General features: G+C 37.9%; 1 protein-coding gene across 6 annotated transcripts in view; it reads right to left on the bottom strand.

Moving 5' to 3' along the window:
- MACROH2A1 (macroH2A.1 histone) overlaps positions 1-23,946 on the bottom strand; it is a 47,124-nt gene that overhangs the window by 5,474 nt on the left and 17,704 nt on the right. For 2 of the 6 annotated variants that reach the window (XM_075767018.1, XM_075767023.1), the window contains exons 3-7: positions 19,363-19,469; positions 17,672-17,869; positions 14,998-15,108; positions 8,508-8,607; positions 2,959-3,048 (exon numbers count right to left, since the gene is read on the bottom strand). In XM_075767018.1, coding sequence (XP_075623133.1) covers positions 2,959-3,048; positions 8,508-8,607; positions 14,998-15,108; positions 17,672-17,869; positions 19,363-19,469 — 606 coding nt within the window. Of the gene's footprint in view, positions 1-2,958; positions 3,049-6,947; positions 7,039-8,507; positions 8,608-14,997; positions 15,109-17,671; positions 17,870-18,403; positions 18,485-19,362; positions 19,470-23,946 lie in introns of all 6 variants that reach the window. The other 4 variants (XM_075767024.1, XM_075767020.1, XM_075767019.1 and 1 more) reach the window with 4 other exon arrangements.

The raw sequence follows: 23,946 nt of genomic DNA, 5'->3' as shown, positions 1-23,946 counted from the left end.
TGACAGACATTCCTTTAGCCCCTGCAAATGTTTTAGATTACAAATCACACAGCCTTCAAATATAACAACATGATTACAGAGACTTTGTATTTTCCATTTCCAGCTGCACTTTGCTGTGGTAATTTATAAATCATAGCTATAATTGAGCTTATTTTAGAGAGAGCAAGAATTCATGGCTGACATCAAAAGAAACACATTTATATTGGGGATTGTGCAAACTTGTGTAATGTGTAAGGAAAAAGGCAGTAATCTGTTAGAACATAAACCAGTTCAAGGGATGATCTTGCTTTGGTTCAGTTTATTGCAGAGCTACAGTAAATATCAGGATGCTGGACAGTCGCACAGCGTTACGACTTGTGCGACCTTCGGCTACTCCTGCTAAATACATAGTTTGTTTAGCTGGCTCCTGATCACGCTGCAGCCCAGACTGGATCGGTTCAGAGCTATTAGTGCTCTGCAAACTGGTAAGGAAGGCTGGGAAAGAAGTAAATTAAGATTTTTGCTTTATTTCCAGCTTTGTCTCTGAGTAACTGTAATGACGACATTTTGTGTGATTTCAAGACTTTAGGCCTGGTCTTATTTGAGCTTTTTTGTGTATGGGTCATCCAAGACCACTTAAACAACACTGGTTTTACTTTATCTCCTTCATCACATTCTTGACAGATGGTTGGAGAGGATGCCTATATAGATTTAGAATGTTTGATTTGCACTGTTGATGTACGTACAAAGACACGAAGAAGAATTTTTACCATGCTAATCATATATTATCACCACAATACTACCACGGATGTGCGGGGACTGTGCTCTGCCTGCCAGAAAACAGGATAAGAGGATCACTGCCATTTCTGAACTCACAGCTCTGTGATCGCAATTAAAAACTTGTAACTTTGGTTTGTTTTAGGGAAAAAAAAAAAGGGAAGAAAACCACCCTAATCACAAACTGAGGGAAGAAAAACACCTAGTTGAAATCTCAAGAGCATACACTGAACCCTCCCAAAGAGGCAGCCCCCTAACACGTACGCTTTGAGATATGATCATACAACGGCCATGAAAGTGTAGGTATAAAAAAATGGCAGCTTATGTCTTCAAAAACAATAATAAAATTACCTTTTTTTTTAAAAAAAAAATTTAAAATCAGTTTTGTAAAGGTGCTTAGAGGCCAGAAACCCTCTACTCTACGTTGGAATGTTTATGAGGCCTTTTGTTATTTAAGTATAGTAGAAATAACTCTTGGAGTACAATCATCACATATGGATACTATCCTGTAGCTTCTGCAGGAAAGAGAAGACAGACTTCGTCATATGGCAATCTGACTGGAGGTTAATCAGAAGAGTACATTTTGAAGGACAATGGAAACACAAGCGTTTATGTTCTTATGGGTTTGTAGATTCTCAACATGTTGAATAGCCTCACTGTTAGGCAATGCTAATTTGTCATAATGTGCAACTAAAATGTTGGCAGATTCAGGATACATCATAAATCCAAGAAAAATCTATTAAAAGCAGCTGACACATCTCTAGTCAGATGTGAAATGTGGGTAATATCTTCATCCTGAAAGAACAAAATACTGTATTGATATGCATCACCAACTTTAATATTTCTCAGGGAGTGTTTTCTAGGGTAGTCATTAATTAACTCATTAGGATTCTGTTGAGGACAACTGTTAATTATCAAGAGCAGTTGTCCCTTACTTCAAATGCAAATGTTCTGGAAGGGGAAATAAGTTATGCTTTTGCTGTAGAAAAAGAAAGACAGAACCCATAGACGCATTCTGCACTAGTTACGATTAGATTCCCAGTAAGGATCCTGGTGACTGGTAGATTAAAGGGATACCTGTATAATTGAGAAATTTGAAAACTGGGTATCCGTATGATTAAGAAATTGATGTGGATCGATTGTTTTCTAGAAGAAGTACCTAACAGCCCATTTCTGCCAGTGCAGCGTAGAGCTCCCCATGGGGTAAGACTGCCAAGAAGCCCTCGGAGGCACTGATGGCTGAAAAAAAATCTTTTCTCCCCAACTTGCAGTCTATTGGTAAACAGTCTGGTCTGGGCTGATAAAGAATACTGTACAAAAGTAAGAAAAAAAAACCCAAACCCCTCAGTAATTGATTCTACATATTTTTGCAGAACGAGAATTCCAAGAAAAACTTATTAAAAATTTCAAAAAGCAAGGAAAAAACCCAACGTATTAAGCACCAGAAGTAAACAGTTGTAAGTTTTCCTGTCAGAGCTGAAGTCTTACATCTCCTCTTCAGCTTCAGTCAGGATTCGTTTACAAAACTGCGCACGCTGTATTTATTTTTATAGCATAAACACAGATGGCAGAATCAGCCTTCTATATGAACAACATGTATCAGCAATCTCACAGATGGTGTAAAATTATATATTGTCATTACCAAACTTTATTACTCATATAGTAGATTTTTCTCAGATATTACATAAATTTTGATAACTAGGCATCAAAAAGTCGTAAGCTTTTATAGTGATGATTTTGGCACTGATTAAACAAAGTACCCAAGCATATGCTTAACTTTAAGTACGTGCTTAAGTTCAGTGAAAGTCAGCGGCACTTCAGCAAAGCAGATGTTTAACAGAGTTGGACTCAATTGTTCTGAAAAATAAGCATCTAATTAATTGCTTTTCTGGACTGTGCCCTTAATAATCAACATTCATTGTGCATATGTGTACCTGTGAATAGACTGATTTTACTTGTAAAATGACATCCCTACACCGTTTCCCAGATGCTTTGGTAAAGGTTACTTAAGATGCAACGTGTGTATTGTAACTCTGGGGAATACAAATGTCACGTAACCCATAAAAGCTGCCTGCAGACAGCATGAACCCAGCGTTGCAGGGGAATGAGCTTGGCTGGCTGACTGTGACAAAGACTGCCACAGACAGCGAAGCCAGTGCCTGCGGTGTTGTGTTTGCAGGTTTCCGAAGCGCAGGACCTCACCTCCAGCTATGTCCAACGGCCCGTTCTTTTTGCGAAGCTCAATGACAGCTTCCACAAACTCCTTGCCGCCTTTCTTTTCCAAAGTGCTCCCTGAACAGAGAATTGTTATTTTACTCCTCTGATCCCAGGTATCCACAGCAGACATGTGACTCATCATTATTTTTTTTATTACATCATTCTAGAGTTTTCTGCCCAAACATTTTTTTGGGGACTGCAAAGTAAGATCTAAACCTTTTGGGACTTCAGAATTAGCTAGTCATTAAAAACAACAACAACAACAACAACAAAAAGAAAAAAACCAAAAAAGACAACCCTAACAACCCAAAAACCTCACATTGGTATCCCTTGCTAACATTCTCTGATTTTAATGTCAAAACATCTGACATGACATCCCTACCTCCTTCCTTATCATGAGCATCTGTTAGTGTGAAATGTTCCAGAAGAAGGCGCTAGCTCAAGCGTGGTTGAAGGTTCATAACTCCTTCCCCTAAGGTTCATTTCCCCTCTCTCTTACAAATTGTTTTAAAGAGCCATTTGCCACAATAAGAATTTGAAACTCACCTGATCTTGGTCCCTGACCCCAACAGGTGGCACCAGGAATGAAACAGTCTCGTGAGTGCAGCGGGCTGCTTTACTTGGTAACTGCCCAGCTTGTTGAGCCACCTTTAACCAAGAGGAAGAGCCTCAGAAATAAGGAGAATCTCTAAGGAACATATTCCTCCAATGAACTTCTCTAACTACAGCTAAGGAGCTGGACAAAGTCATTCTGGGAGGAGGAGAGCTGTGCAGTGTTTCAGGGCAACCAAAAGGTATGCTGTTTGCAAAGGCAGTCCATCACTAAATGGTTTAGATCTTATTTTGCAGCTCTGGATTTAAATATTAATGTATAAAAAACAGCCCAAGAAAGCATTTTCCTAACTACATAAGCATCCCACACATAATTTTGCACTGTGCATATTAATTATAAAGGTATAAAGGTAGATAAGTAAAAAGCAGTGATATCATAAAGGCTCTGATTTGAGATATTACTTTGGAAACTGATTTCCAAAAAATTCAGAACTAGGATCTCTAGACATTTATTTGGTGAAACCCCTTACTTTCACTGATGAAGAAAGAAAAACCACATTTTCTGATGGAAGTGCACATACTGTATGCTCAAGGAAGCAGAGCCTCTCCTCCAAGACTCAGTAACTAAATAGGGTTATAGCTCTCAGAACTAAGAGGACTGCAAAATGCTTTTGTTTTCACACCATTGCTAAATTTCTACCAAAATGAAGATTGAAAGTTGAAAACAATGCATTTGTTTGTTCATTCAAAAACTGACGCTGTGACCCTGCCTCTATTTTGCTATTGGCAGTTTATTGCTTTTGGGGTACAAAAGCTGAGAACAATTATAAAATGTATGCCTTTTGTTTTTTTCATAACCAATTCACAATGGGTGTTGCCAAAAGCTGCGTTGCAAGGTCAGACTGTGTAGATCAGTGTCATTTGCTCTTTGTGCTCATTTAAGCTTTTTTTATAGAAATACTTCTGTCTAAGTTTATTCAGACAAACTCCTCACTAAGAATTTTCTGAAACTTGAAGTTACCTATCCCTATGCAACCGTGTGGAAGGCACCATCCTACGAATGTCTTCGGTAAGACAGTAACGGCTTTATTTGTAGCAGCAAGGTGTCTTAGGAGAGTGCGCTAGGAAAGGAGATGTGCCTCAGAACCGAGGCGCCTGGGAACGGGCTGCCCTGAAAGGCAGCGACAGGGCAGACAGCAGGACATGAGGTGCCCCTGGCTGAACCCGTCTGGCGGTGGCGGACCCAGGGTATTATCAAATCACCCGACAGAGAGGGGTGTGCAGGGAAAGGAACAGTCTTCTACTCTAGTTACATTCTTACTGTATGTATTTCCATATCATTCCTATGTATATTTGTATATATTCCAGTTATACTCCCCTTGAGTCCATGAACTCAGATCAATCCTAAAACCCATGACATTCATAATCCTTAATTTCTCGTTTCAAGGGGAAACATAATTAAGCCTTGTGCAGAACCTACAAACAGAAAAGATCTATTAAGTAGGTCATTTCTTTGCCATTGCAAAGCCGTTGTACATTTAATGGAATTTAGCCTAGTTTGGTTTAATTCAATCCAGAAGGATCAGCTTTTTCCCTTCTACTGGGAATTAATTTATAATTAAAAGCAACGAACAACCTTGTCAGTTTATTTCACTGAGTTCTCTTCTTGCAGATCTGGTACAAAGAAGAGCAAAAGTAGTATTTGGTATGAATCGGTGAGGTTTTCTGCATTTACTCCTCAATTATGTTCTTCTGATTAATAGTGAGGGCTTATATTGAATTTTATTTCAGAACTATGTTGTAAATTAGCTTCATGTGGGAAAGGACATACTGTATTTAACCATTTTCCACTACATTAGCAAGTTTCTTGATGGAAGTCTTGCTTCATAGCCTCAAGGTTAGCAGCTTATTTGCTCACAGGCATAAATATGTGTCACTCCCATGAGAATAAGATCATTATCTCATGCTTTCCAAGCAGGCATTGGTATCAGTGTTGAAAACAGCGTTAGCAGAAATTTAGGCTCTAAAATTCTCAGGATAAGCCCCCAGTACATTTAAATTGTTAGGGAAAAAAAAAAACCAACAAAAACTAAAAAAAATTTAGATGGGTAAAAGTTAATCATTGGAAGCTAAGCATTTGTGCACTTCTATTCTTTCTTACAGCAGTCAGAGGCAACAGGAACCTACGCTAAGGAACAAGCAGTACAGCTTCAAGACACCATTTTCTTTGCAGGGCAGCAAAGCATTTCTTTGTCAAAGGGTAGAAGACAAGCACATTAGCTAACTGGGTCTGACAGACTTTAGAAGTATATTTTTCAGATACAGGGTATTATGACACTTCTATTTGAATGTCTCTGCACACTGTTTAGCCAGCCAAGTCACAGCTGTTCTTGCTCCAACAGGCTACCTGGGGCTACATCTGCCTGCGTGTTACTCGGAAGGTAGCCCCTTCAGAAAAGGCAGGTAGTGTAGGACACGCCAGCTCTGCAGCAGGACGCGTGTCCCTCCGAGCCGTACTGAAACAGGGCCTGGGCGTGGAGGGAGACCATTTGCATAGTGACGATGAGACTAAGATGAGTGTAGAACAGAGGCTGGGATCAGGTGACTTTTTTTTTTTTTTTAAAGCATGGTGGGTCATCACCCTTACCAGCAACTTCTGTATTCAGCCCAAATTCCAATTTGCCTTCTCAAATTACCATGGCAGTTCAGTTAAAGTACTGCTACCCTTTTACAAAATCCTTCAAAATACTGTACGCAGAGAGGGGTATCACTAAGATAACAGTTACTCAGGGAACACTTGAGATACTGAATTAAGACATCCGTCATGTTTTCTATCATGCCTTCTCTCATCGGTGTAGCTTAGATGACCGACTGCCTGAAAAATGTACGTAATGTCACTAGCCGCGTGCTTGTGGGCGGGAGGACCGTTGAGCTGGGCTATGAAGGTAATTGGTCCATAAGGTAAAACATGAAAAAACTGACCAATCTTAAGAGTTCAGAAAATACAGATGGGCTAGATCCAGCATGTCAGATATGAACACCTGAAACTTGGCATGGAGAGGGTGTACTGGAACTGGTTAGAAATCTAAAGATCAAGACTCAAACCACATTCAAAACAGGCATTTAACACGTCAAACAAACAATGTGGTAATTAATTTTCCTTGGTCACATGCCTGCATTGAACGTACTGTTCCTGCACTTCAAATTTTGGTGGTGCATTCTACTGTTACTTCTAAAAGTCTGATTTGGTGATAAAAATCAAAAATGCCTACTGAGTTTGAAATTATTCATTTCTTTTAATTATCTGTCAGGACTGCTGGAAGTGAGAAATGAATGCAAATCTGCATAGCTACAACAAGCTTGTGGCTGCTGATTGACCATGCACACACATACAAACTCCGCAGCACTGAACTTTCCATTACCTACTTCACCACCGGTGTAGAAGTCAGAGTTTGTCGGGTGAACGACAGCATCACTGTCGATCGTGGCAATGTCAGCCTGTACAACTTGCAACTACAACAGGTAAACAGATGTATATCAACCACGTTGGACAGAGACCCAGCACAGGCTCTACATTTACACATGTACCAACGTCCATATTTTCCTACCTTTACATCTCCAAACCTTGCGCCAAAGGAGTATGCTGAGTTGTGTGTGCAGGTGTGTGTAGAGAAAGGGGTGTAGGGAACAGGAGGAGGAATATTGAGTATGACATGATCAAATAAATGTTAAAATGACAAGTCAGAGCAATCACACGAGATCATTTCCAAAGTTTTAAAATCAGCTAATACCCCATTTCACTTTGCAGAAACCTAAAACAACCAGTTCCCCACAGAGCATGACACTAAAATATGGAATCTGTTTAAAAAAAGAAATTCAGGATCATCAAGCCAAACAAAATAACTAGTTTCTCCATTTTGTCAGCATCAATAAGCTGACAGGCACTACGATTCATCGCTGCGTTTCTAAAAATGACAGTCTCCTTCACGTGGAGGAAACTATGTATTCGCGGGCAGGGTTGTAATGAATTTGCTTTAAAGAATACAAATGACTGATCTGATATTTTAAAGGTAAGGCATATTTGCTAATTAAATGTTGGGATGGATGAAACATATATAAAAATATACATGTTTTTGATTACCAATTTAAAAATTAGCCTTCTTAAATCCTTTTCTTGTTAAATTACATATGTACATTCCCATAGGAAATGCAGTAGTAGAAGAATTATGGGTTGTATTCCATTAAGGAAGTTTTTAAAAAAGGCAGCAGTGGGTATAATCAAAGGCAGGCAGTAAGTAACGCATAAAAGTTAATTTTTCTTCTACTTTTGCTGAAAAACAAACTTTTGTTGATGAAGGATTCTTTTTTTTTTTTTTCGTCCAATCTGGAACAAGATAGGAGCTTTAAGAGCGACACACCTTCTATGACAGTATCTACAAGTTCAGTGTTGGTATAATGTCAGTATTTGTTTTCAGCTCCATGTGAAAGTTACAGGGAGTAATTTAAGCGTAATGGAAACAAATTATTTGACTGAATTAAATTTGAATGAAATCAATGCAGGAAAGATTTCGGGATAGTTAATCATTTAATCGTTTCTCTTTAAAAATTTTATGTCTAATTCTGAGTATCAGACTGCAAATAGAATGGAGAAACTGCTTATTTTGAAAACAACCTGACAAAAAAGTATTTTAGTCCTCAAAGTATTCAAATAAGAAACCCCCCAAAATAGCTAACAGTCACATATGATCATTATGGAAAAGAATTTAAAATTTTTGTTTTAACTGTAATCAACTTGAAGACTAGCATTAGCTGCAAGCATTCAGATTTGGTGAAAAAGTCTTTTGAATACAGTTCTTCAACAACACAGAACCTGCAAGATTTCAATTTCTGCTCTTATTAAATGTCTGAAGCCCTAGAGAGTAAATTCTGGGTTCCATAATTTCCATGTGACCGTTAGTTGTGTCAACCCATGCCCCATTTACCTAGGTCATCTTTAAGGTCAATGTCAGCATTGGTAGGATTGATAATGGCCTCCACCTCGAAGCCGGCTAAATTACTGATTTCACTGTGAATAAGGTTCAGCTGAAAAGAAAAGCATGAGGTGGGAAATAACAGGACAGCTGGGAAATCACAGAGAAGCTGCAGAAAAGTGAGCTTTGCAACACAGATGGAGATAGCATCACTGCAAACAAATATGCAAAATAAAAGGCAGGTCTTAAAGGAGGGTTATTATCCAAAAAAAAATTCAAACACAAGACTCAAACATTGTTCACACTGGCAGGATATGAATATACCTACTAACAAGCTCTATTTTGGCTTTATGAGGACCACTGTTTGGGGTTCTTATTGTGGCATTATAAGAGAGTATTTGTTTCTCCTCAAAGTATAGATGAAGGACACCCTAATAATTTCTTAAGCAGCAACTACAGGAATCTGCCATGACCGTTCAGCACTGAAACTAGATAAAAGATGCTGCTCCTCCTTCTTTAAGCCTGCAAACATGAGCACATCTTGGAGAAATCACACACTTGTGTCCAGCGATTCCTCCATCCTCACAAGGGGACAGGTTTCTTTTTCTTTCTTTATTAGTGGTCACCATATTCTGTATTGCAGGCACTTCCGTTTCCATTTGCACAGCTCTGCTGCCTCTGTGAACGGCTGGTGACCTACTGTAAGCAGGCACTATTATGTGCCTATTGCTTCTAGTTTTTACTTTACTTGCTTTACTTCCTTTGGTCATTTATGAAAATAGAGATTTTAACCCCACCCATTAATGCCTATTATCTCCTCTCGTTATCATCCATGTATTTAAAGCATGATTCTCAATTGCTGTCTGAATCATTACAAAATCGGGCTTTCTCATGGGCATACAGCAATGTGAGGAAGTTAGCACAGGTATCTAGAGATCAACTTCACATCCGCACTACGAGGTCTTAAAAGAATAAGAAGAATTAGCGAAATATGAGGAAGTGCAGATTTCAACTTCTAGCAACACATTTTGAGCAAGACTTACAAGCTAGTATATAAAATAAGAAGTCAATGAAAAGACCAGCCATGGTAACAAACTGATCCTGCCATGTCATACTAGCGAGGACTGTTTTTTGGAAATGTTTAGAGGTGTAAAGTGATAGTTCAGTTTGCTTACCACTGACAGTTCGGGTCTCTCATCATAGTATGTGACCCACCCCACAGAAACAACTCCGTAATCTGAGGCAATCTGATGGGAATGCCAAATTTAGCAAAAGCCAAAACTGCAGAATGCTGCCAGGTATGTGACGAAGCTTTTAACCAGGGGTGTGTGACACTGCTTCGTAGCTGATGCTGGGAAGTCTGATTCCACATGCACCAAGTTTACTACTACCAAAACTTAAAATAATTTAAAGTGCAAAAAATTTTCCAGACTCTTTCATATGGGGAAAACACGTTATCTACCTCATAAATTATGCATCTATCTACAACATGCATTTTAAATTATCGTTTCAGTAGCTGATTAGGCAATATGGAGAACAACTATTAAAGAGAAAGTTCTCATTCATTTATGCAAGTACTAAAGCCAGCTGCAGTTAAGTCAGGCTTTCCTTCTAATCCAAAGCCCCCTGGGTTCAACACATATACATTCATCCATGGCAAGTTATATCATCAATAACTGAATTTTGTCTCTTTGTTTGCAACCCACGTTTTGTAAACTTAACTCTTCAAATCTTCTCCTTGCGTATGTTAATTTGTTAATAGGGAATATGAGCCAATGCATGAAACTAATACAAGTGAATGGGTCATTTAAGGAGGCCAACATCCATATATTTAAGTTTTATGAAAAAAAATTATTTCCATTTCATTCGTGTGATTATATGAATTGACCTTCTTTCTCTTTTTAAAAGCCTGCAATTTTATATAATTTGCATATGTTGCTTGAGCAAACTATGCTCCCTCAAAATAGGGTGATTTTGGCTAAAAATGAGTGTAATTCAGTCCTGTTTTAAGTACGGGTCTGTTCGGGAATTTGTAATAAAATGTAAGAAAGCTTGCTTTCCAAATAGCTTAGAATCCTTTACTACTTCACACATGGCGAGTTATTCATACTTGAGTTTGAGTCTTGAGTTTGACTACAAGCAACTGCTGTTTAAAAAAAAAAAGTCAAATCAAATCAAACCAAAATGTTAAAGAAACTTTATGAATTTTGAAATAAAAAACCAACAACAAAACACATGCACACACCAAAAGACTGTTTTGTGGAGATTTTAGTATGTTCCTAAGCATATTTTGTTCATTTTATAGGTGACTCTCTTTGATCCCGCATTCTGTGTTCTACAAGTTTTTGCCCCAGATCTATTGGCTGCAGACCATTTTGGTTTCAGACTTTTAATCTACCTCTGTGCCTACTCAGCAATGGGATTTACATAGCAACCAGCTGGTAATTAAAGTTTCAATTTAACAGCAACAACAAAATGCTTAAAAAGCTGCCCATCATTGATAGCATGTGTTGGCAGCTAAGCGTTATTTTGCTAAATTTTGCATTTACTGTTCAATGCACTGTTAGCTGATTGCCAAAAACAATTAAAAAAAATCAGAAGTATTCCCATAGAATGAAATCCTCCAATGAGTAATTGCTCAATTTTACTACCCAATAGCATGAAGCGTGTATTAGACAGAAGAAGTGATCCCCTAAAGGGCCACTTCAAAAAAATAAATAGGCACAACTTGCGTATACGTGTGCAACAAAGAATGGACGTAACTTTAGGTAACATTTAGATGAAATGTTAGTCAGATAAAATGCAGATGGCACTTAGCACATCCATGAGTATTTTCTGAGCCAAGCCTTGCATTTCTTATTTCAGACAAAATTACCTTTACAGTCTTGGAACTTTTTCTGGTATGAGTTTCATACAGAAAACTGAAGATGCCTGTTGCAGACAACAAGCTGAGGTCTCTCTGAAAGTCCAAACCCTAACGCTTAGGCTTGAGGTCTTACAACTCTGCCTCATAGTTGTCTCGGGAAACAGAAACTAGTTATTGTGCAGAACACCATGTTTCCATTGGGATGTCACTTGTAGGATGTGCAATCATTAAAATCTTAACTAGATTTTAATACTTAATTAGTGTAGCACTGATACACTTTTACAGGTATAACTGAAGGGTTCTTTGCCATTTCCTGACCTCTAAGAATTTCTAGCTGAATGTCAGCAGTTACCCAAAGATTTAATGCATAACAGTACATTCTAAAAACTGAACAATACCCAGGTTTGCAAGATTCTCATTTCTGTTTTCAGTAATTAAATCTGGGGATATTGAAGAATGAAGAGCTGTTCTTGCTAATTAAACCCTTCCCTTTCCCTTCTGCAAACATAGAGCCAAGAAAAAGATTTTTCCTATAAAACACTTTTGAATGACGTGATACTAAGGACAGGATTATTTTCTTCCTTCTCTGCATCTAGTAAGTTATTTTCTGATCTAGCAGCTAGTGGTTTTGCAGACCAAAGAGGCATGCTGTAAAGGTGTTCGAGGATGTCACAGGAGGTTCGAAAGATACTGATTGTTGGTTTGGGTTTTTTGGTTTCAGGTTTCTGTGTTTGCACTGTAGTTTATTAAGAACACACAGAACATGAAAAGATACGGAAAATCTGTGTGTACAAATTAAAGAAAAATCAAATAACTGTGATTAATAGGAATATTTTTGCTTTTCAAATGGAATAGCTCAAAATGTTTTAACATATTAAGCTTTCCTACCATCCACATGAAGAGTGTAACTGTACGTCCATTTCACAAATGGGGAAGGCAACAGAGAAAGAAGAGGTGATTTACAGTATCTCTGAATCAGCTAAAACCAGAAGCCAGGAGTTTCCAGGCCTCCAGCTGAACCGCCTAAACACACTGTCCTCCCTACCCAAGAGGCTAGCAGATTTTTCCTTCCCTCAAAATGCTGTTTAAGGGGAGTGAGGCTATGCTGAGCGGCAGAAAGGTCCTCCTCCCCACTGGCAAACACCTTCTGCCCTCACACACTTTGGAAAAAAGCAACATGCACAAGTCTAAGGAATCTAACTGCAACACTACTGTCCAGAATCGCCACTGAAGAAAATTCTTGGTTCATTGTGTTTATGAATACCATGTGGCACTACTTTAAGACAACTATAATAAACCAGATTTTTTTCTGTTAAGCATCAGACTTAAACTTAGCTAAATATTTTAAAAATCAGTATTATATTTTTAAACAGCAATTGCATGTAGAAATGGCTAAGCAGAAGCATTTAACTGATTCAAAGTCATTAGAGTTTTTATAGATAATCATTATATTTAATTTGTAAGTTTCCAAAATAAATAGCAATTATCTGAGACTTCCATGTGTCACTTAAATAATTACCAACCACCACCATCAATGAGATTGCAGCCTGCTAAACCTGCACATAGCAACAGACATCCTGTCACACCCAGGAGCCTCCTGGCCCATGCAAAACACACTTCAGGTTCAACTTCCACCGATTCCCTGATTGAAAGTTTTATCTTTGCTTTTTTATCACAAGAAAATCAGAATTATTTTGATAATTTTGAAAATGCATATTTTGAAAATAATTCTGGGGAATGGTCTGAAAATATTTCCAGGAATAAGCCAGCATAATACTTTTTTTTGTTGTTTTAATGCTGAATAAAATCTCTTTGATCACTGTAGTACAAAGGTTTTTTTTCATTTTAAGCTTGTCACATTTTCAGTCTTAACACAAATGCTTAAAATAATTTAGGTTGTTCTAAATGTGCTATTTTGGGGGTAAATGAGAACAAAGACATTAATATATTATCAGCTCAACTAAAGCAAGAGTTTCATTTTTAACGCACACATAATAGGACATGGAAAACTCTTATATTTGTTAGACATAGCCTACATTGCTTAGATTTTTACCATTTACTGCTTCTGAACACTGTTTCTCACAGGGAATCAAAAGCAAAATATAATCTGTGCTAGACACATCTCAACGGCACCTATGCATTCTCTACCCCTCAGAAAATAATCCATTTCATTTGGAGTGTTCCCTCACAGGAGACAAACAGGTTTTCATTTTTCTTTTAATTTTTCTTTTAATTATGTGTACTGTGTTACAAATAAAGGCTAATACCTGGCCCCTCTCATGTGCAGGGCTAACTGACAACAAACCAGTACAGGCATGGCCAAGTCATACCAGTAATTTTTTTCAGAAGGCTGAATGAGAAAAGCCAGAAAGTCCATTTCCCAGTACAAAGTACCCACTGGAAAGCTCTACCACAGACCCTGGCTTAGCTCAGCAAAGCTTAAAGCAGTCCTGGAGTTCATGATTCTCTTCCACTGAGCCCAAAAGCAAAGCCTCATTGATTTGCTGGGTCAGTCACTAGGTCTGATTACAGGTTTCCTATGGTAACTGAAAGGAGCTCAAATTCTGGTCCAGAAGTCTGACGTTACTCACTTTCTTGAAACAGTAATGTAGTTTATAAATTTTGGGTTCTAATTTAGTCATCAAAATGTTTTTTAAAAAAATATTTTCAAAACCACCGCCCTAGCAGTAGTCAAATAAAAAAACCCCTACCAAACCAGCAATCTAGCTCTAGCTGTAAAGTTAAACGTGGAAAATCAGAAGTCTTGCAAAAAATAACGTTACTCTCATGCATGTTAAAATTAGCAAACAAACTGTGGAAGGATAAATGGAGAACAACCTCAGTATGAAATAAAAATGAGTCAGAGGAGATACATTCCACAATGGACAATGGCTCATCTTTTATGACTTGCAACACAATGATCTGATTACTGAATGATAGAAGAAAGATGCAGTTTTACTTAACAAAATTTTGTATCACGAACTAAAGGCAGGTTTCAAGATAAAAGTCCAAATTAATTAATGATTTGTCTCTTTAAATGGATCCTCTCTTTAAGCAGGTATGTGTTTGTATTAAACCACCCCATGTCCCAAAGCATATTCACAGGGAAAAAAGGATCGTTGACTTCTAGCTTTTCATAAATGCATCATTCGTTATTACACAGCATTAACTTTTGTAAATAACAAAGCAGAACAAAACATAAAACCACTATTAGGAACAAATGTCTAAAATAGGTTTTAATAAAAACCTGTAAATCATTTACATCAGCAATGAAGCGGGCTGTCCATTGGAAAAAGACATTTTATCCTTAGAATAATCTCATCTTTGGCAGAAGCTTAGCTGTAACGATTACACTGTTTATGAATAAGGTGAGATTACAAGCACACAGGCTTTCCTTCTATTTGAGTATTTAATTATGTAGCCATGTGAAGACTCATTTTGTATTTTTAAAATGTTCTAAAAGTTGTTTCAGAGAATTTCTTTGTTCAAAAACTAATATCATACACCTCCTCAAGTGCTCAGTGGGGAAATGTGCATTGCACCTAGACGTTTTGGAGAAAGGGGGGTGGTGGGAGGGAGTATTCCCTAAGCAGTGCTGAAAAATAGGTATTAATTTATAAAAACGCAGGAACATACCTTCTGGCCAAGAAACAGACTTTTGGTGGACAGGACTGTGAAACCATCTGCAGGAGTTCCCTCTGTTGTACTGTCAGCACTGGCTGATTTGCTCACTTCTCCCTGCTTCTTCTTCCAAAAATATAGTTAATTAGTTAACTCAAGACTGAGAGAAAAACACCGTTTAATAACACTAAGATATATGACATGCCATAAATGCTTACCAGGCTATAAAATGCCAGTACAAACACTGGCGTTTGGATTTTATCCTTTAGTCTAACTAAAGTGACTGATTACAGCTGAAGGAATCAGTAGGAAAAATGACCTCAACGTCTGCATAGCTACATAAGCCTTTTCTTGCCCAGGACAGTGCACAATTCAGATGACAGTTGTCTTAAATGTTGGAGAAAAACATATAAAAAGCTAATGGTTTGTGTGGAAAAAGATAATGTATCTATTTATATCTGTGGGCAGACATTCATTTTAAGGTAAAAACTGACTTGTCAGAGTGCAAATTTTATCCATTTGTGAAGGGACGTGCTCCCAGATTTCACAAACTTATTTTTAGAAATGCTGTTTTGAAATCTGGCCATCCTTAGAGCCAGTGTCAGAATACATCTACTTTCTACCTGCATAGCAGTAGGAAATGGGCTGAACAATTTTCTCTGTCTTGTTTAACATGATCACCTTCATCTCCAGTAAAACTGTAGAGGGAGAGGGAGTTCCCCTCAACTACCATTCCTTTTTTCAACTGTATTACTGAAAAAAAATTATAGGTTTCAGGAATGAATTTATTTACTGAATAAAAATGAGAACAAAGAACATTTTGAAAAGGATGCGTCGTGAAGATAGGGAATTGACTGCTGTGGTTGTAAACTCAATTGGTGCCAAAAATAATTTCGTGTTTTCAATAAAATTACTACTTATGTTTTAACATAAATATTTGGTGCCTTAGCAATACCTATGCTAAAACTAAAAAAGCACACCTGGAATATCAAGCAAGCCACTGTCCTCTTATTGTCCCTTTCCAAAGTATATAAACTAAATCTGTGGTTGAGCAACTAAAATGACTTTGATGCAAGGGTATATTGGTGCTTCTAGAAACTGTAACCATGCTTTACTTTACACAAATGTTTTGAAAATTAGATTTTTATGGGTCTTATTTCTATTCCCCAGGAGTTTACTGTTAGCCAAATACCAATATAGTAAGCAGACAATACAGTTTATTGTGTGGAAGAAAAACAGAACCCCACAACAGACTTCCTGCTTTTGTAATCAAGTAGGGGAAAAAAATTTCCAGATTTAGGGAAATTATTAGTGCATGGTTATTAGAAGCACTGCACTTGAAATGTCAGCTACTAGGTGTTCAAAAAAAAAAAACCAAAAAAAGTGAAACAATCAGAAGAGTGACCAAATAAACAATACCAGAGACACACAGGCTGACTACAGAAGCTTTGACAGGGAAGGCAGCTTTTCAGATGCACTGTCCATTTCCTGTGAAATTCATGTACATTTTTTTTCCCCCTGCTTTCATAACCTACTGTTTGACTGTAGTTGTTTTGCAAAAAAAAAGAAAAAATCCTTGGTTACACACGCACACATTAGAAAGATTCCCTACTCCTACAAACTGAACTAAAAAAAGGAATGAAGGAATGTTCTCCTTAGCTTAAAAAAGAGGTTATTCTTAGTTTCCTGACATAAGAAAAATCACATTTTGGTGCTCTTGTTCTTCCCCTCACCTCCACACTTCGTTTTGAATGAGTTTAATTCATTACTAGGAATTAAAAAAAGAAAAAATAAAAGCCTAAACATGGAAGAATCTCATCTATAACATACAAAAAACAGAGGGGGACATTTGTGGGTCTTTAGCTCAGCCAAAGAAATTCTGTGTAGCCACAATACAGTTTCTCTGATGCTGCAAGAGATTCAGATATCTGCTGTAGCAGAATTGCATCCTACTTTAGGAGGAGTATTTCAGCCGCTTTGGATTTCATCAAATCAACTAAGAGGAATCTTATACTAAGCTGGGACAAAAAACCCCAAACATTAAAAAACCCAACAAACAACAGAACAATCCAACACTTGAAAAGAGGACTCTGACATGCTAACAGCTGAGGACATTATTACAACACAAGTGACTTAGGCTGTTGTTTTTCTTCCATATTTACAATTGCAAAACCCTGCTTTAGTGTGACTTCACTTTTGAAAAAAATATCCAGATTCCCTATTTCTTGCAGACACACATCAATACTTGCACAAAGTCCAAGCAAGCTGACTCTGCCTAGCCCAATGCCGGTACCTGCAGCCACAGCAAAGCTACTCCTACAGTTGCTACATAAGGTCTCGTTTGCTCACCACTAAGGCATGACTAGTACAGCCCCCATACACTCTCTTCTTCCGCCTCTTGGTGCCTCCTGCCTGTGCCCACCTAACGACTGTTTCACACAAAGAATATTTATAAGGAATAGAGTATGTACGGCTTGCCTGCCTGTCCTGCAGGCCTGTGCCACTTCTGAGGGTTTTCAGACTTGCACCCGCACTAACGAGAGGGCAGCACTCCTCCTTCAGCATTTGCTTACGCTGCTACTGAAATCTCTCTTGTTAACAACACATGGAACAGAAAGTCTACCCTACATGACGCTCGCTACAACTACTAACAAGCTTGCTTGGGTTTAAAATAAACAGATTACTCTACCTTGGATTTCCTTGCCCCTTTCTTGCCACCTGTTTTCTTTGATACAGTTTTTTTCTGTGATGGAGACTTTGCCTTCTTTGCTGGAGGTGGAGTGATGATGGCTTCCAGTTTTCCTTTTGATCCCCGCTTCTTTGCCAACAGCTCTGGGTGAATATTGGGTAACACTCCACCACTGGCTATGGTGACCCCTTTCAATAGCTAATAAAAAAACAACAACAACAAAAAAAGAGTTGTAGATGACAAACCCCAGCATTTACTCGCCAATAAATAGAAAATGGCATTTACTGCAAACTTTGTACACTGCCTTGAGTTTTAACTGGTTCTTGTATGTTTCTCAACACATTATCCTTGAAGGAGAGAGACATGAAATGCATGAAACGAAGGCAATCATGTACTAGATTTTAACTATAAAGGGAATACGTACTCTTCTTGCACATAGGCTTGTCACTGTCAGTATCTCTTGGGGTCACACAAGATCTGTGTGAAGTGAAGACTGTTACCCCACTACTAGAAAACAGGACAGCCCCAGCCCAAGCAAGGAGGGCTTTGCAGGGCAGCCTGTGTGAGAGAGATGGGACCCCGAAGTCCACGGTACGGGACCACAATGGGTACCACGCTGTGGAGAAACCAATATATGTTCCAATTGCTGAATTTTCTTAAAAGTGCACTTTTAATACAGAATTTTTTTCTTAGAAAAAGAAATTTGAAATGGAGGGTAACAAATCCGTATACCTGGATGTCTGTCTTCAAAAAAATCTTTATGTAGTTGAAGAAAAGCAGATCAATATTCAAAAGTGTGCAGTTCATTCAAGCCTTTAAAAGCAGAGGTGAAATATATCATGTTCTGTATTTAAAACCACTTTAACCCATTTTTTATACATCTAACTGGGACTAATTCACTATTTGGGAGGATACAAACGGTGACATCAAAGTCCCTCAGGTACTCCCACCTTCTCATTCTGTTTACTGCTCCCCAACCACAACTCAGTGAGGGTCCAAGCTTACAAAAGGATGATGAATGGAAAGTATTATCACATTTCAGACAAAGCCAGAAGGAGGCTGGTTTGGGGATATTAATTTTTTTCCTGCTCCATCAAGATACCTAGGTTTGGAAAAAGTATCTTTTTTAGCTGTGTTTTTACAGACACCTAACACAAAGGTACATTAATCCTAGCCAGCGCCTCTAGCTGACACCACAACACTGTTATAATAATGCCAAATATTTTTTGGCTAAGTTAAAGGCATCTGCAAAGGACACAGCAAGAGCTCCAGAGCTCATAATTCTGTGGTCACAATGACAGACTTCAATGGGAACAGGATAGGTCCCACCAAGCCCTAAGTTGCTTAAGGGGGAAAACAAAAACAACAACAAAAAAAATCTATAAGATTTTCTCCATGTCTCTGTAGAGTTTATGACAATGTCCCACTCTAATAGAAGTGGTGTAATAGTGCAAGCAAATGTCATATTACATCTCTGTTGCATTTTTACACATTTTAAGAGTCCTGAAATACATAATTAAGCTGAGTGCTGTAGTTAGTTACACGGGCAGCGTGCTAGTGAGTGAATGAGCTGTTTCCTGGTGGGCTACTCAATAAGCAGAGGTCTTGAGTTACAATTCAGCTATATGGAAAGACAATTTAAAAAGCCCTAAAGGAAATCCTGGCCCTCACACAGTGGAGTTTTTTCTTACCTGATTTAATTCTTCATCATTTGCTACAGCCAACAGGATGTGTCTAGGAGTGACTCGACCTTTCTTGTTGTCCCTTGCTGCATTTCCAGCCAATTCAAGAATTTCCGCTGGGGAAAAAGTAAGCCCCTTTTAATTACATTGTGATCATTAAGAAAAATCAACGTGTTATTTGGCATCCATGCAAAAAGATATCTGAATTATATCATGTCATTCCTGTTGTAGAATACCCTCAATAGACATCTAACCCTAAATTTATGATTTTCTTTCTATATGCCTAATCACTGAAGGGCAAATGCACACTTGAAGTCCTGTGGGCTAAACTATATTTAATTTTTTGTCCTTTTAAAGCAGTTCCCCTAGATTCTAGACTTTTCAGTGTTCTTCTCAAAGCTGCTGTGCATTCATCTCCTAGCATCCCTCTCCCGAACTCATTTTTAACATTATGGAAGCATGTAAGCACACATCCAAGTTAGGACACTAGAAATACAAACTCTGCTGCTACGTTGACTTAATGATTTTTTTCTCTCTTTGAGAAGAAGTTTCGGTCCAGAAAAAGTAATTGATGACTTATGTTTGTTTGCTCCTAGTAAATTATCTCCTTAGAAGAAATTTCCAGTCCTGACAAAATACATTTAACAGCTGTGCATATGATGGCTTTTATTGGAATTAGGAAAGATTAACTTGCTCCCTTGCAAGGATCTATGAAGTGAAAGGCTAGAGCTTTACCTGCTAACCTGTCTGTCTTCAACTCAACAAGCCTTAGGCAAAGAATGCAACTAATTACAATAAAGTCTGGGGAACAATTAAAAAAAATGATATAACATGTTTATCTGACTATGCGCTACTTCTGTCTCTGTTACACACAATCTTTCATCTCCCTCTGTACAGACTGTGTTTCACTTTGGTGCTTTTGGTATATTTCATTTTCCAAACCTGGTAACGTTTGGAGAAAAAAAGAAAAAAAAAGAAAATGAAAATGCTTTTTTTTACATCTATGGCACACTAATATATTAAAATTTAACATTAGATTAGGGTATGAGATTGATTTCACATTTAACAGCTGACTATACCATGAAAGCTCTCCCATAAGCTTGCTTTAGAGGCAACTAGAACTGAATTAAGACATTAATCTGGAAATTAAAAAGACTAAAATCAAAGCTCACATGACCACATGCCTTTACCATAACACACAGTAAATCTTAAGTAATACTATATAGCACAGACTATGGCTTTTCATTAGGCTGAATTTAATATGAATCTTCAATTATTTTTCATTGTAAGTCCCATAATAAGCTAGTTATGACACCTACTGGAAAACTTACAGCTGCTTCTGGATGTTCTACAGTTCAGCTTCATGGAGGATTTTGGTAACCTTTCACTATTTTTGTGTTCTTCAAAGTGCACAATTAACTTTATTATAGGGTGAGAGAGAATATTAAGTCTAAGCCCCCAAAAGTAACTCAACATTTCATGCTGACAACAATTGCTTTAATTTATTTTTAAAGAAGGATTAGCAGGGTAAGGTCAACCTGACTGTGCTTTCTACACCTCCAAAAAACTCCACTAAGCTGGCATAATCCTTTTCACATACTTCTCAAAAGCCACTGCTCAGACACGAGGTTTAGCTTGCACTCAGCACTGCGTACAGCTGCCTGTTGTGACCGAAGACCTGTATCACCTTCTGACGCGCCAAGCTGCGCTCTCAGTTACATCTCATGCATCCCCACTGACCTCAGTAAGATTCTGTGTCACTGTAATAATGCCAGCATCTCCACTACTCTAGATCAGGAATTGTTTTGTTTGTATCTCGGACTTTATTACTGGCTGAAGAGCATGGGAAGGACTTGCTGCGAACAGCAGACTACTTTTCGGTTTGCCTCTGCTTCCCCCACCTCCGCTTCTTTACTGCATCAGGCACTGCTACACAGTTGGGCCGTGTTATTCTCTGCATCTGATCAGCATAACTATGTAGACAGGTCATTTGGTAACTAAAGAGTCTAAGAAAGTGTTATGCCTGTAAAGCACAGAGGAATGTTTTATTTGTTCCTCATAAAACTAAAATGTCTGCCTTGTACAGTGGAGAACTGTTCTTGTAAGTGCTAAGCCCTCTTCCTTGGACAGGAAACTCATTTTGAAATTACAGTTTTCTAATGGTCCTTTAGGGAAGTTGAGGTACCCCACTTCCTTTTCAGGAACAGGACGCTTTGCACTGGTGTTGAGGACCACAAAAGAGGAGCTTGGGGAGAGGGAGCGAGGAGGAGGAGGGCACGGAGGGTGGAATTTTTCTTCTGGCCTTCTCCTCAGCTCTCCAATAATAATCAAGTATTGCTCCTGCATGCAGAGAGATCCACAGCACAGAAAACAGCAAAACTCAGCTGTGCACGCAAGTCTGGTCAAAGGGGGACTCTCCTTTATTTAAGAATAAAAGATTAGGGGGTATTCAAGCTGAAGCCAGTATAGGCAACAATTTTTTGATTTAGCCTTGACAGGGACAAACCTAATCCAAACCCAACAGATCAGAGCACTTATCAGTGTCAGAAATGAAGACTTTTGGGATCTGGATGGGATCCAGAGTACTTGCAAAATCTAGATTTTGTTTGCAGCCAGCTTTACTTTTGCATCTGGTTTATGCTACTTTAATCCTAAAAATTTCAATTATGTTTCCTCCATGTTTTAAACTAATTTTAAATTAGATTAAAATCTAGCGCTCTCTGTAAAGGAGCTGACTCAAATTTCCAGAATAACCACTCTGGATTTAGGTGCGGAGCTAGAAAGAATAGTAGGTGGGAAAAGGTATTTAAAATTGAGATTGGATCTGAATTCTTAGGTCAGCCCTATCTTTGGAAGTGCCATTCTACCAAGTTCAAAGGTTTGAGTCGCTGAAGAGTTCTGTTTCATTAAAGGTAATCTTCCAACAGTGGGAAAAAATAGACATTTAAATATCAACTCCTGGAACTGGACAGGGTCAAGAACGAAAGCTTTGCTTGCAAGTGTTGAGGCAAAAGAAAGTGTTAAGAACTTCCATGACATCAGGATTCACTGAGCTTGTATTTATCCAGCCAGAAGACCAAAACAAGAACATTTTACAAAAATGAGGCCTCACAAAAAGGATGTAAGTTGCATAATGTCTCTTCCATTCCTTTCATAGATTTACTCAAGGCATTTCCCCCCTAGAGAATAATTACACCACCACCACTCAGGCAAAAGGCAACTATTACACACACTTTACAGAAGTACTGAACACCAAAATCTCTGTTTTTTAAATGAGGAAAATATACAAGTTATTCAATATTGTAAGCTTTTGAAGATGTAATTTTTCAGTTACTACATATTGAAATCTTAGGTTAATATGAAGAGATACACTTTATATTTGTACAAATAGCTTTTTTCTGTGCTTTTAAATAATTTAAAACAAAAAAGGCAAACCAACACATATTGTTTTAACTGCAGATATAAAGCAATCCAGTGAAAAAGCTATGAGAGGTATATAATTAGGAAAGAAAAAATTAAGTAGGACTGCCATGTCAGCATGTGATATATTCATGTATGGACAGCTGTTATGTAGCACGGAAAGGGATGGATGCCTTAGAAGTCTGACTATAATATGAACACGTTAATTTGATTTCAAAGACATAGTTGTGATTAACATTTTTCTTCTTTTCAGCCATCTTTAAAGTAAATGGTTAAAGTGGGAAGAGAGTTCTAAAAGTTGAGATTCTCTCTTAAAAATTAGCCTAAATGTAGTTCTCATTTATATCAAATGAAAAAATCCTCTGCAATGTTTAGGACTAGGCAGATGGATATGGGTAGTAAAAACTGGTCTAAGCCTGTTCTCAACACTTGAACCAAAACTGGCTTTTTTCTGCTGAGGTTTTTAAAAGTTCAGCTAAATATTTTTAAAGGAGAAAAGAAAACAGGTTGTATATCTTTGTACTTAAGCCTGAGATAAGACCACAGGAAAAGCTGTTCTCAAGGCATTTCCTACTCAAACACAACCAAAAAGTGTTACAAGTCTCCACAGAAACCTCATCCTAAAGTAAGTTTTCCGAGCGAGTTCCTCATCCTTTACTTGCAGAGATTCTAATCTCTGGTCATCTCTTGGACATCTACTAAGTTCCCCGTTTCATTATTTGCATTTCCCTGTTTCACAGTGGTATTGCTCTGCCTTCAATACCGTTGCTTTGGTATTTCACACCACTTGCAAATTTTGGAACAAGAACTCAACACAAGGTTACAATGAAACAAATTGCTGTTAGACCTAAAGAAAGCAGGCACAGTAGCAACTGCAGACCTGGATGGAAACAAAATCAAATGCATTCTTCTCCCATTCCTGGAGAACACTCTAGTTCATTCATCCTAATTTTCAAACAAAACGTTACTGGTCATTACTGAATAAAACTCCTTTAAAGCCTAAATGACAAGGCCTTTAGCTTACCATGCATTCTGGGCTATAATACTTTCTAAATGTAAATACTCAATTCAATCTGGTCTGAGTTCATCCCCAAAATGTTTTGGGTTTGGTTTTTTTTTTTTGGTTTACATCTCAAGCTAAAACACTGCTGTTGCATTGAATCCCTTTGTCTA

This window comes from Balearica regulorum, chromosome 14, assembly GCF_011004875.1.
Source record: "Balearica regulorum gibbericeps isolate bBalReg1 chromosome 14, bBalReg1.pri, whole genome shotgun sequence".
Taxonomy (NCBI): Eukaryota; Metazoa; Chordata; class Aves; order Gruiformes; family Gruidae; genus Balearica; species Balearica regulorum.
The sequence above is the reverse complement of the archived record's forward strand: the minus strand, read 5'-3'. Positions and strand labels throughout refer to the sequence as shown.